Source organism: Miniopterus natalensis, chromosome 1 (assembly GCF_054644295.1).
Source record: "Miniopterus natalensis isolate mMinNat1 chromosome 1, mMinNat1.hap1, whole genome shotgun sequence".
Taxonomy (NCBI): domain Eukaryota; kingdom Metazoa; phylum Chordata; class Mammalia; order Chiroptera; family Miniopteridae; genus Miniopterus; species Miniopterus natalensis.
This window is the reverse complement of record NC_142081.1, coordinates 53184658-53199535: the sequence shown is the minus strand read 5'-3', so window position 1 is coordinate 53199535 and position 14878 is coordinate 53184658. Positions and strand designations below refer to the sequence as shown.

General features: G+C 35.9%; 1 protein-coding gene across 1 annotated transcript in view; it reads right to left on the bottom strand.

Moving 5' to 3' along the window:
* Positions 1–14878, bottom strand: part of FAM227B (family with sequence similarity 227 member B) — a 188987-nt gene that overhangs the window by 22221 nt on the left and 151888 nt on the right. The window contains exons 13-14 of the mRNA XM_087821532.1: positions 13189–13286; positions 9335–9497 (exon numbers count right to left, since the gene is read on the bottom strand). Coding sequence (XP_087677658.1) covers positions 9335–9497; positions 13189–13286 — 261 coding nt within the window. The remainder of the gene's footprint in view (positions 1–9334; positions 9498–13188; positions 13287–14878) is intronic.

Below are 14878 nucleotides of genomic sequence, written 5' to 3'. Positions count from 1 at the left end.
GAGCCATGCTGGCTGAGCTGTATGTCTTTTTTGGATGTTGGCTACTTGTATGTCTATTCAGTTCCTTTGCCAATTTTTGAATTGAGCTTTTTCTTTGCTATTAATTTGTATGAGTTCCTTTTATATTTTTGATACAACCCCTTATTAGATACATGATTTGCAAATATTTTCTCCCATTCCATAGATTGCCTTTTCATTTTGTTGACAAGTTAATTTGCTGTGCATAAGCTTTTTAGTTTGGTGTGGCTTTACTAATTTTTGCTTTTATTACTTGTGCTTTTGGTGTCATATCCAAAAAATTGTTATCAAGACCAACATCAAGGAAGTTTCCTCTGTTTTATTCTAGGAGTTTTGCAGTTTTAGGTATTATGTTTTATGTCTTTTATCCATCTTAAGTTCATTTTTGTGAGTGGCATAAGCTAGAGGTCCAATTTCATTCTTCTGCATGTGATTATCCACTTTTTCCAACACAATTTAGTAAAGAGACTATCCTTTTCTCATTGAGTATTTCTGGCTTCCTTGTCAAATATTAGTTGACTATATATATGAGGGTTTATTTCTGGGCTCTCAATTCTTTTCCATTGGTCTATGTGGCTTTTTAATGCCAGTTACACAAGTGTGCAATACAATATACAACCAATATGATGTATATTTTCATGTTACTTATTAGCATTCTTTAATTTTAGTTTGCAGAAGTCATTTTAACATTTTTTTTTAAGGCAGGACTAGTGATGATGAGTTCCCTCAGCTTTTGTTTGCCCAGTATAGTCCTTATCTCTCCATTTCTGAAGAATAACTTTGCTGGACAGAGTGTTCTTGGTTGGTATTTTCTTTCTTTGAGTACTTTGAATATATCATCCCACTCTCTCCAGGTCAGTAAGGTTTCTTCTGAGAAATCTGCTGATTGCCTTATAGAAGTTCCCTTGTATGTTACAGATTTCTTTCTCTTGCTCCTTTTAAGATTTGTTTTTGATTTTTGACAGTTTTATTATAATGTGTCTTAAAGAATATCTCTTTGAGTTTTTTGATGACCTATGAGCTCCATGAACTTGGATATCCATATCTCTCCCCAGATTTGGGAAGTTCTAAGCCTTTATTTCTTTAATTAAGCATCTCTTCCCTTCTCCTTCTCTTCTGGAACTCCAATAATTTTTAGATTATTTATTTTCATGGTATCCAATATATTAAGTGAGCTTTCTCCACTCTTTTTCATTCTTTTTGTTGTGTTCTCCTCTGACTGAATAATTGTAAAATTCCTGCCTTCTAACTCAAAGATTCTTTCTTTGCTTGATGCATTCTGATCTTGATGCTATTACATTTTCCATTTCATTCATTATATTCTTGATCTCCTGAATTTCTGTTGGATTTGTTTTTTATGATTTCTCTGTTAAACTAGTTATTTTATTCAAATAATTTTCCTGATTTCATTAAATTGTGTTTTCCTGTAGCTCATTGAGTTTCCTTAAAACAGTTATTTTGAATTCCTTATCAGATAAATTAAGGTCTTTATGTCTTTGGGATTGGTTACTGAAAAATTATTGTGATCTATTGGTGGTGTCATGTTTCCTTGATTTTTCATGTTTTTTGAAATTGTGTGTTGCTGCCTTTGCATTTAGAGTAGAAGTCACCTCCCCTAGTCTTTGCTAATTTCCTTTGGGAGAGAAGTACATTCTGTCAGCCCTGTTAGGGATTCTGAATTTTTCTTAGACCACCTATGGATATACCTGCTTCACACTTCTTGCTCCATCTAGTGGCAGAATTCTTAAGCTTATATGCCTTCTCTTACCCTGCAACACATCAGGATGAGTCCTGACAGCCTCCCTTTTGTTTTCCCAGAGTGATACTAAGTCTCAAGTCTGTGGTCTCTCCTTGGCTCACAAATTCAGGCTTGCACAGGCTTTATGTGTATGCTCACTAGCCATCTGCCAAAGCTCATTTTTGCCATTGCCTTTGGGAGCATGCACAGAGAGCTGGTCATAGGGTGTGAGTGTTTGGGGGTGAGGCTCATGGAGCACCGGGGGTACCCATAGGCCTGTTGGGAGGATCTGTGGGTAAGATGTCCCCAGCAGCTCATGAGCAGGCTTCTTAATGGAGCTCTGACACAGTAGAAACTACATCTGTTTAATGCCCTCTGAGAGTCCCATCTGTCACTTTCCCAGCTCTTCCCACCCATTCAGCTCACCATTCAGTACTCTGGATGTAGCAAGAAAAAAATGAGCCTCTTTAGTAGCAACCACACAGTTAGGGAAGACAGATTTTTACTTACAAGGTCTCACTTTCCCCCACATGAGAAATCATGGGCCAAGATTTATCTTGGCCCTAAGTTATGCCACCTTGGGAGAAGAGAATGGTCAAATTGTTCCTTTTATCCTCTTTAATGCATCTACACTCATATTTTTTTCTCCAATGGTGTGCTAGAACTCTTCCACTGAAAACCTGGACTTCCACAAAGACCATCCTGTCTATAGGTGATTATCTATGGCAGTGTTTTCCAGGGGTTCTCAGATTGTGACCAAGAAGTGCTAGAGTCTGTTCACAGGCCACTATGAGGTCCACAGCAGGGACCAAGGTCTGTATGCCTATTTTCTGATGCACAGGTGGATGAAGACTCTTCTTGGGTCCCTTGGCGAATGGTACTAGATCCCACAGTTTCCACAAAGGCACTTCGTCCATGGACGAATGCCACATTGTTGTTGCTGAGAGGGGGACATGAATAAGGGATGTCTTATTCAGCTATCATGCTGACATCCCTGCTGTTCCTGTGTTAAAAACTTTGGGGAGCCCTGACCTGTTTGATTCAATGGTTAGAGCACGGTTGTGGGTTCAATTCCTGGTCAAGGACCCCTACCTCAGTTGCAGGTTCGCTCCCTGGCCTGGTCGGGCCCTCATGCAGGAGGCAACTAATCGATGTCTCTCTCTCACATTGGTGTTTCTCCCTCTCTCTCCTCCACTCCTCCCTCTCCTCCACTTTCTCTAAAAAAACCAATGGAAAAAATATCCTCAGTGAGGATTAAAACAAAAACAAATATGAAAACAAAAAACTTTGGAGACGATACATACTTTTTTTGTCCCTATATATAACAATATTGAGAATAAGCAATAATAACTTAGATACTTGCTTTCTTCTAAAGGATAAGACTTTGAACAAGCTAAAATAGCTTGCTCATCAAAGCTTACTTCAAGACCCTTGCTTCACTGGGCCCACCAATTCAAAGTGATAATATCATTAAACTCTGCTCAATCCCAACCAATTCCCTGCCTTATGTGGCCTGCCTCAAGCTCATCCAATTCAGGCCCTAAAATCCTATAAATATCATCCCTGAGTTTACCTATTTTGAGACACTACTAAAACTCTGCTTAATTGTTCTTCTCTCTTACTACAATAAATCCACTAAACTTAGCTTTATTTGGTCAACAGGTTATTCTGGTGGTGTTTTAGGATTGCTGGCAGCTGAAAATGGGAAGAATGGTATCTCTGCATTCTTTTTCTTAGTGTAGCCTCAGAAGAACTCAGAAGAGTTGACACAATGAGGATGTTGTCATTTCAGGGAAAATTGAGCTTTTTATCAATTTATCTGTTGGTTTGGAGAGTCATATTCCTCCAAGAGGATCATAAATCTCAGGATTCAAAGGGACTTGAAATTTATCTAGTACAACCCATCTGCTTGATTGATTGATACTGATGGAGAATAGGCTCAAATTAGAGTCCTTCCCCCGCCCCCATACTTCTGAAGAGGCCTCTTCAGTGCAACCAAGGGCTTCAGGTTTCCTCTCTACTTCCTCAACTCTCCTTTTCATTCTCTTTCTTTCCACAGCCTTAGTCTACCAGGTCCCTGTTTTACCTCTTTGTGGACAACTAGAGGAAATATCGGTCCTCCATCATGTTTTGGTGAAGGGAGTCTGTGTTGCCACAGGGTTTTTAGGACTGGGTGTTTTCAACAGAAAGTATTTTTAAAAGACCTCCCATTCCAGGAAACTAACATCTGGCTCCTATTATCTGAAAGGTCTCATTAACAGATAATATTGTGATGTTCACATGCCTATTTTTGAAGCTGAAGGAAAGTAAGGGTTACATTTTGGGGGGATAATCTCATAAATAATGGAATGAACTCTATAGCAGTGTAGGCTTTCCTATTCACTTCACACTGAGAATTTTAGAAGGTTTCAGAGAAAAAGTATTACATGTTGTCTTTACTGGAGAAATAACTAGATGGAAGGTTTCTGGATTAGAAATTTTTTGGACACTTGTTTTTTAGCTAATTTATCATTAAAAATATATAATTACCAGATCCTTAGTAAATATTAACTTGAAAAGTTACTGATTTGAAATAAAAAATATAATTGATAGTAACTTTAATCACAGTTCACAAACTATTACCCACATATTAATGAAAAAAGTCTATGAATGCACATGTGACAGAGACTTTAGAAACCTTTCTATAAGTAAAACTGAAAAGACACTGCACAGGGCTCTTTACTGGAGAGCTTCCCGCTGGACTCTTGCTGTGTGAAGATGGAGTGTCATACAGAGCTGGTGACCTTTCATGAGTCTCAGGGCTTCTTCCTTTTCTTTCACTGTTGACTATTAACTTCCTCCACATCACAGATAATTCACAACAGATGACTTCTTTATATAGCTTTTTTTTTCTTTCTTTCTGGGATCAACTTTGATATACCCCACATTATTTTCAATTGTAGAGTTGAACAATCTGCCCCCAAAGTTTTCACATGTTAAAAGGTCTGTATACATGTACATGATGGTGGAAGCATGTGTTTATAGCAATGCAATGTATCATTATGGCACTGCAATGAGCTTGGATTTCTTTCTAAACTGCACCTGAATGTGAACATTTTAAATTCATGGTAGAAATACAGATACAGCCTGTAGACTTTTCTTTTTAACAGGACCCACACAAACTACACCAACATTTTGTCCCTGAGCTCGTTCTTTCTTTCTTTCTTTCTTTCTTTCTTTCTTTCTTTCTTTCTTTCTTTCTTTCTTTCTTTCTTTCTTTCTTTCTTTCTTTCTTTCTTTCTTTCTTTCTTTCTTTCTTTCTCTCTCTCTCTCTCTCTCTCTCTCTCTCTCTCTCTCTCTCTCTCTTTTCTTTTGTTTTTTTCTTTCTTTTCCTCCCCTCCCTCCCTCCCTCCCTCCCTCCCTCCCTCCCTCCCTCCCTCCCTCCCTTCCTTCCTTCCTTCCTTCCTTCCTTCCTTCCTTCCTTCCTTCCTTCCTTCCTTCCTTCCTTCCTTCCTTTTTTTCTCTTTCTTTTTCTCTTTCTTTTTGTGTTTTACATGTAAAAAGTTATTAGTCTTTTGTGTATTTCTTAGTTTATTCTCAACACATACAGGACTTGAGATGGTTTATAAAAATACTGTACAGACAACGTGAAAAGGGAAAATGCGGAGCTACAAATACGTTTTGCACAAGATCCTGAAAAGTTTAAAGACACATTACACATTCTGCTCTGAGTCCTAGAAATCAAAGGTTTATTTCCCCATTTTACTTATAATTCTAATACTAAGTGATCAAGTTTAAAAATTCAAATATCACTCACAAAAATATTCAAATTTTCTACTAATAATGATTTAATGTACATTAATTAGTAAAGAAGTTTATTATTTTCCTTACAAATGTACATTAAAAATTCTCTCAGAATCATGAACTCCCCTGTGATTTACAATTGCAGTAACTCCTTCTTTCCCTCTCTCCACATACACCTCCAGTCTTCTCTGTTTGCATATGAATACTAAAACAGTGACAGTAAGCAATGCTCCCTCTTGTGACTTTGGCAAATCACTCTGAATCAAAAGAAATGTTACCTATGATTTTAAATTTATTTTGAAATGTATCTGGTCCAAAAGACTCTAATTTAAAGTTAAATACTGACCAAATATATTATTCTGTATTTGAGCTTGTTTAATCAAGTGTACCATAAGAATCTCTTACTAAATAGATAAAAAGATTTTGAAATAGGATTGCATGGTCATGCAATCTTAAATGTCTGAAGGAAAACTGCTAAAGTGATTTAATGTTGGACCACCCTAGAAATATCAATTAGCTATTTATCCTCAAGTATGAGGGACATTAGCATGGCAGCCCTTCTTGTTTGTCCTCTGTTGACTTCTCTCTTACCACCCTCCCCCAAACCATAATTACAATTCTCCTTAAAAGCCTAGAGTAGGCTTTTATCTTTCTCTGGAGGTCCACAGTCCCCCTGGGTAAACAATTAAGTAGCAGAGAGCTCTGTGCATCTGCTCTGAAACCAGGCTGCCCAGGACAGACTCCAAGTGCTGTCACTTAACTGCAGTGTCCTCAGGCAAGTTACTTAACTTTCTTGTGCTTCTGTTTCCTTATTTTAAAAATAGAGACAATGATAATATCTATCTCAGAAGTTCACATGAGAATTAAATGAGTTAAGTATAAAGCACTTAGAAGAGTGATTGGTACACAGGAACTATTCAATACATTTTTGAAAACATCATTTTAATCATGATGACTTTATACACTAACTTTGTACAAGTGATGACAAATTTCTCTCTCTTTCCTCTAGTTTTTTTTATTTTTTTTAATTTTAAAGATAATGTCAATTCTTTTTTTGAAAAATAAGATGAAGTTTGGTCTTATCTTTATATAAAGCCATGCTATATCCTCCCAACAGGCATTTGTTTAACAACTCTTTTATGCTACATACGTTTTCTCAAGTGTCAGGGATATAGAGGCAAATTTGTGTAGCAAGCCACTTGCCCTTTTTGTGCTTTGGTTTCCTCATCTGTAAGGTGGCTGTGACCGGTGCTTGCTCCACCCACTGTCACAGGACTCTTGCCATTGCAATGATAATACATAGGGGAATTCAACACATGCTTGAAAAATTGCCAAGTGCTGATGAATGTGAGGTATCATTATAATTTTGTTCATCATTAGATCTAGGAACATTTTTTCTTAAGTGGCTATTATATTTTACAAGCACAGTAAGCATGGTGGGAAACCCCATGACTTTCCAATAGGTGACTTTTCCCCCCAAATTTTTATGGAATGAGACATAATCCTAACAGGTTTCATGCTTCAGATCTCCATCTCCTCCTTTCCCCACCCCCACTCATACTCACACTCTTCCCACATTCTCAGTAAACTGGTGGTATGAATCTTTGCATAGCCCTTGAACAAGTCCATGCTCATCAGAAATGTAATCATGATAAAAGATGAACATCTTTATAATCACAATACAAATTAGTTAAAATAAAATTAATCTACTAGGAAAGATTTTAGATACCTTTCAAATTTTGCTTCTAAGGATTTAAAAATTTTGTTTTAGACATAATTCAAGGTTGATGAGAATCCTTGCATCATTACCTAAGTTACAAGTCTTAGACTTATTCAGCCCTATAGTCTGCCTTTCTTCTTGTGTTCCAGAGCCATTAAAGGTAATTCCATGTGCTTATGGTCAGTGAGGCTCTAGGTTGTCTTGACTGGAATGTGGGAGAAGCAGTGACCTGGGAAGAGGTCTGAGGAGCTGCTAGAGCAGTGGTCTCCACACTTTTCTGATCCCACATCCCATGAGTAAAAGCTATGTGAGCACACTCCCTTATAGGTATAATCATAAATGTATAAATTACATACACATCAATCTGTATTAATATATTATGCACATTATAAAAATATACAGTGTACAAATAGAAAGCAGTAACATGAAATAAATATTTTTTAAATTAAAATTTTATGTTTATTAATGGTACCCTAAACTTTTAGTCTTCAAATTGTAGAGATTTGTATTGGTGTCTAGACAGTTGGTTTATGAATGCCATGCAAATTAAACTGGCTTATTATCACTTGATAATATTAAAAAGTTTAACATAGACTTAGGGCCAGGTTCACTGTTTATAAAATAATGTATATCCATACTTCAAATAGTCTTTTTGAGTGTTTTTATTTTTATATTTTTGTTCTACATCTGGGTGGAACTGAATGGGTCGCCATTAATTTCATCTCTTAGCGTGGCTGAAAATGAGCTCCTTCAAGGAGTAGGAGAAATATTGTTTTGCTATTTCTTTTTTAATAAATTTATTCTTTCTAAAATTGAATTTATTTGGGTTACACTGGTTAATAAAATTCTATCAGTTTAAGGTGTACAATTCTATTATACATCATCTATATTGCACGTTCGACACCCCAAGTCATGCCTCTTTCTATCACCATTTTTCTCTCCTTTACCTTTTCCTACCTCCCCCACCCCCACTTCCCTCTGGTAATGACCACACTGTTGTCTGTGTATGAGGTTTTTTGTTTGTTTGTTTTTCTTAATCCCTTCACTTTTTTCTCCCAGCCCCCCTCTCCCCTCCACTCTGATAGCTATGAGTCTGTTTCTATTTTGTTTGTTTGTTTATATGTGGAATCTAATTTATTCTTGCATCATAAATATTATCATCAATCCACAGTTCTTTCCAGAAATCTTTTAAAGTTATTGTTTCACTAGCGAGTTGTTAATTTAGTTAAACTAGATGATATAATCTATAAATCTGCTCCCTTTCCCCCTACCTCACCAAATAAAACAGCACTATGTTGTGATGCTCAGAAAACCACCCAAGGGCATTGCTGTCATTATCGCTCAACATAGTAGAATGCAGACTGAAATACCAGCTGAGTGAGGGCACTTGTTTACTATATATTAGTGAAGTGCAACTTCTTTTTTGTTTTTCAAGATAGAAATACGTGTAAATAAGAGTCTTGATATATTTTTTTCATCACCTAGAGCTGTGTATATTTCAGTTTGGAGAGCACAGTATTAGATCCCTTTGGGGTTCATCTGAGTCCCCAGTGAGGCCTGGGTCAGGGTGGGTTATGCCGAGGGAGCACAGGCGTGTAAACAGAACTCTGGGCCCCACCCCTGCTGCAACCAAAGAACTCCAATTTCATTTATTTTATATTTTACACATTTAGCTTTTTGATAAATTTTATTTGGAACAAAGAATGCCACAGTTAAAACATGTTTGAAACTCTCTTCTGGAGAGGGTTAGAAGCCCCATTACTCACAGTCCTGACAAATGTTTGAAACTGAACACTGAACTGTCAGTTGCAAAGACAGTCTTTTACTAAAGAGCTAAATATACCAATTTCTAAAGTTCCTAGGTTTTATTTTTTTACATGAAAAATCACAGCCTTAGATCTAAAAGAGAAAATACTTTAACCAAATATGCTACAAAAGTTTTGAATATGATTAAACACTAACTAAAAAAGCATTGGTTAAAAAATGCATTAATTTTTTTTCTTAATTGAGACATTTAGTAAAAAGTTTTGAATATTTTAGAAATAGATCTTATTAAAGCAAAGCTAAAAAAGGATATGGTTCTTGTGATATTTCAGTGAATTTAATCTTGGTTCGTCTAGGGGCTTTGGAAATACCAGCTAGCTCATGCTTCTTAAGATAATGTAAAATCAGTGGACTCCGACCTCCAAAATTGAAGAGCACACGGTTAAACTCTGGACCAGTGCTACTATAATGGGACTGTTAGGGGAAGAAAAAATAAAGTCAGTTATTAATTTGGTGTGCTTTTAAAAAATTGTAAATAAATTATAACTGCATTATGACTATAAATAAAACTACCATTTAGAATATTAAAATAAATAAAGCATCTTAATTAAAGAAATTTACTAGCATATAAATCTATGAGTATGTGCAGTAAAGCTCTCCTAGCCTTTTGCTTTAACAGCAAGCTTGAAGATAGGTCAATGGAGATTATTCTGTCTGAAGAATAGAAATAAAAAAGAATGGAGAAAATGAACAGAGGCCTAGCAAAAGCGGCAGGGAAAATATATGAAGAACTAATGACTGAAACTTTCCAAATATTATGAAAAACATATCCAAGAAGCTTAACTTCAAGTAGGATAAATTCACACCTAGACATATAGTCAAAGTGTTGAAAGACAAAGACAAAAAGAAAAATCTCAGAAACAGGAAAAGAAAAACAGCATAAAAGAAAACCTTAATAAGATTAACAGCTGATTTCTCATTAGAACACAGGAGTTGGTTAACATAATCAAAGTGCTGATGGAAAAAATGTTGACCATGAATTTTATTTCAGGGAAACAACAATCATAAATATAATGGCTTCAAGTTTCTATTATTGACTTCTTGTGGGAAACACGGTCAGTATAGCAACTACTCATATGTTAAGTCTTTTCTCAATATTTGTAATGCCTAGAAGAGAGATTTATTATTGATTCCATTTCCTGTGGGGAAATAAGATTTTATTCTGATTTGCTCTTACTGATAAATAAAATTCTCTGTGTTTCCTTTGCTTATGGTTGCTTTTTAATTGTATTCATTCATAGCTACCCCAGAATTATTTTTAAAAGCAGGACTATGATAATCAAAAGCAAGTCTTTGATGGTGAAAAATTAAATGTCAATATCAGATGTATTTTTTATGATGTAAACCATTTCCTTCATCTTAGTCTTTCATGACAATTTACATCAGGTTATATCTAGCTTGATTTTTAAATTACATGCAAAACCAGGCCAAGTTCCATTTAGATTAAAAGGAAATTTTGCCTGTCTCAAAAGACTATTTTATGACCCCTTACCAGGCTTCTGTCTTGCATATTGTAAGATAGAAACTCTATCTTACTGAAATACTACAAATAGACATTTCTGTTATTTTCCCCTGCAGTTATCAGTTTTCAACTTAGAGAAACCACAGTTCACAGCTCCTTCTTCGTCTGTGAAGATCCCTGATTTTTAAAGGATAGTTTAACGAGGCAAGAGCAGAACTAGGTATTAAATGCAAATTCAGTGTTTTGTGGAGCCTTGGCCATTTTCTTAGATACTTTAGAGCAGAAGGTCCCATGTTGCCCAAAGAACTCTTGTTAGAAACATTCAAAATAGCCCAAACAACTAATAGAAGCCCCACTGCTTCCATTCACCCCACAAAAGATATGACAGAAAATTATCAGAGAACTTTGATACCATAAACAGAACTTTCATCATCAAAGAACAACTTGGCACTAGTTTTGAAGAATGGAGCAATCCTATAAACTTTGGAAGGGTCCCTAGGGGTAAACCGGAAAGTCCAAAGGATGGTTTTGGTGTTGAATTTTTCTGTTAATTTATTAAAGAATAATTACTGATAATGATTACAAAACTAAGCTTTGATTTTTGATATTTAATGTGTCTTGCCAATGCTCTTATGGGTATTGGAAACCCACAGGCACTCATTCAGCATTTAGACAACTCTGGTGCTTAAAAAAATTCTTTATGTTGAACCGAAATCTGTCTTCCTATAGCTTTCATTTATTGGTAAAAGTAAAAAATGTTTTGATTTGTATTGGTAAAACACTTCTTTTGAGCAACACAGAAAAAGTCTAATCCTGCTTTCCTATAGTAGCTCCCTACATATTTGAAAACAGTTAATAAGGTCTCCAGGGTTTTTTCTTTTCTAGTAGAAATGTCTAAATATTTTGACCATTGCTCAAACAATATGGTTTCAGAGTCCTTATTCATTCTATTCAGACACTTCTGATTGTCTACACCTTGTTACAATGAAGCTCTTCAAAATGAATATAATACACAATTATTGTCCAATCAGCATGGAGTAAAGCCCACGTTTCTATTTGTACAGCCAAGAATACAGTAGACTTGAGAGTCAACAACATTCTACTGTTGACACGTAGAGATCTTACTGTTAAAAATAATTCCCAAATCTTTTCAGATACCCCCAAGCCAAGGCTTTATTATACTGCACCTCTGAGGTGGTAATTTTGGGCCTCTATACTTTCTCCACAATAAAAGTTTATTTTCTAAGATCAGCCGTTTTACTCTAGCCTGTCGTGAACTTTTGGTCCTCCAATGTATTAATAATTCTCCCAAGTTTATGGCTTCTAAGTATCTAACAAAAATGGCAACCATATTTTTATCCAAGTTGTTGATAAAGTAGTCTGCATGGGACAAGACCAATGTTGCAATAAGATGTGTCTACAATTTTCTTTCTTTTAATAGTGTTATCTGTAAAAGGTTGTACAGTCAGTTACACATCCATCTGTCCATATTTCTTCAACTTGTAAGCAAGGTGTAAAAGACCATTTTTAGAGCTTGCTGAAGATCAGATACACAATTTCTATTACATTTCCCTGATTTCTAAATCTAGCAATCCTGCATCTCCTTCTCCCCCCCCCCCCCCAAAAAAAGGTGTGATAGTGTCATTGATCCCAAACTGAATCCTAGAGATCACCAGTTTCTATGCTAGGTACTTACAAACCATTCTTGGCAGCACGGTGAAGGCTGGAAGAGATTCTACATACCTGGATTATTAGAGATCAGGAAACGTGTTAATACTGACTTTCAAAACGTGGCCAGGCTTGACTGGATAATTCAGATAAAATTTTAGCAATAAAGGCTTTGACAGATTTATTTATTTAATTAATTAATTAATTAAACATATCTTTATTGATTTCAGGGAGAGGAAAGAAGAGGGAGAGAGAGAGAGAGAAACATCAATGATGAGAGAGTCATTGATCGAGCCCGCAACCCGGGCATGTGCCCTGACCGGGAATCGAACCGCGATCGCCTGGATCCTAGGTCGATGCTCAACTGCAGAGCCACCCCCGGCCGGGCGACTTTGACAGATTTAAAACCTAATTGTCTAACAAGTTAAGAGGTCAAATTCAGAATTTCAAGCCAATAACCTCATCAAATCTTGGCTGAAGGAACACAAAGTGGCAAGTCCATAGGATCTCTATTTTGGAGGCACCTTCTGGGAAGTGGAGAAACATATAGCATTTAAGAGTATTTAACAGTATCTACATGTACTCAGTTATTCCAGGACCATAGTTTAAAAGATGGGGACAGGTCAACCATTACTGAAAACTCCTTTGAAGTTTCCCCTGCAACTTCGACTAATGCTTATTGAGATCAGAGCTATGTTTGTAGGTCAATCCAAGGACTACTAAGGCCAAAAGTGTGAGAAAAAAGTGTGTCTTTTTTTTTCTTATTGGAGATGAAGATTCTCTTTTTCTTTTTGGAAAAAATAACTTTTTAATATTAATATTAACCTCCCAATGAATCACTTTTATCATTAATTTTTTTCTAAGATATATATCAAGAATAAGATAACCAACATTGTTTACATGAAGCTGTTCAACTAACTATATTGCAAATTAAAGAAGTAAGAATTAAAAAATAATAATTACTATACTCCAAACCTTTGTCGTTAGTCTTGATAATCTTGATTCTTCCTTGGATGTGGGCATTGTATATGCTGATGGAGCCTTTAAAATTTTTGTCATATTGAAGTCTATAGCTAAAATAGAAAATAAAATATTTTTTAAAATTCTGGTGGTTTTCCTTGAGAAAAAGACATGATGCCCCTTTTTTCTCCTAACAATTCACTCTAAACATGGAGAGGGGCAAACGTGGATGAGAGTTTAGGATACGGTTATAGCTTTCCCTAGTCAGAAGAAATGATTATTCCATCTCATTTTCTCATGACTTGCTCTAAGTCACCATTTATTAAGAGTACATGGAGAGGACACAGGCCCAGGTCTTTTGTTTCTGAGCCCAGAGCTCTTTTCATGACCCTCTAGTTAAATGCAATAGGTGGCTTGGTCCTCTGCAAAGAGGACCTTTTCCACATACCAAAAACACACCCTTATCTGGTAATTTTCCCTTGCAACCAGCATGAATGCCCCTGAGGGTATCCAGTGAATCTTGTTAAGACTTAAACGACAGGAGAACTGTATGATTTAATCAGCTGTGTCAATCAGTCTGAAAGCTAGTTATTAAGATATCTTAACACAGGGCAGAGGAAACAGGTGATCTAAGAGGTTTATGCTAGATTCTGGCATTTTATCATCAATTATCAGGCAGATTAATTCGATTAGAGGCTGTGATGTTGATGAGAAACCTCTGAGGAGTTGAGGAAAGTCACTTGGACTGATTTTTGACATTAGACATTAAAAGATTTTAAATATTAGCCTGAAATACTAGAGGCAAGTGGGAATTCATCTCTGGCAGAGATTAAACAATTGGTTAGCAAGGAATTTGCACTTTAAAATTTTGAGTGGAACCAACATTAGATTGAGTTGGACTTAGAATTGGCAAGAAAAGTGGTAAGCCACATAATGTCTTTTCATTAAAACTTGCTCAAAAGCATATAACCACGTATGGAGAGGAATCTGGCAATATCTACCAAATATACATATTTTCCCTTTGACCCTGCAATTTCTCTCCTGATCCTACACAACCTCCTATATAAGTATGAAAGAATATATGTGCAAGTTTATTGATTTGTGGCTAATTTGAAAATTTAGGGATTATAAACAACCAATGTACGTAGCAGTCAAGTCGTGGTTGAATAAACTAAGGCACCCTCATTTGAAAGAATACTATGCAGTTGTAAAAAGCAATGAGGAAAACCCCCACACTGATGTAAAGAGAACTGAAGGTCATATCATTAAATGATAAAAACAAGGTGCAGAACAGTGAGTGTATGGAGTATATTATTTAATTCATTCTATACAGTACACCATCTTTAGTATAAAAGAGAGGAAATAAGAATATCTATTGTATCTGCCTTCATTTGTATAAACAAACACCAGAAAGAAAAAAGTTTGAAGCACACACATGTGAACTTAACCTACATTCCTGAGTCAGAGTAGTGTATGAGTTAAGCACGTAGGCCTTGGAGTCAGATGGACACAGATTTAAACGCCAGCTCTGCCATTTGTAGATGAGGTGGCCTTGGGCAAATTAATTTCTTTAAGTTTCAGTTTCTTCAAATATAATTTGAAGATGATACAAATTACCTTATATACTTGTTAACTGGATAAAAATAAGATCATATATGCAAATCATAGTGCCTGGCACATCATGAAAGTTAAATGTTAGTCAATA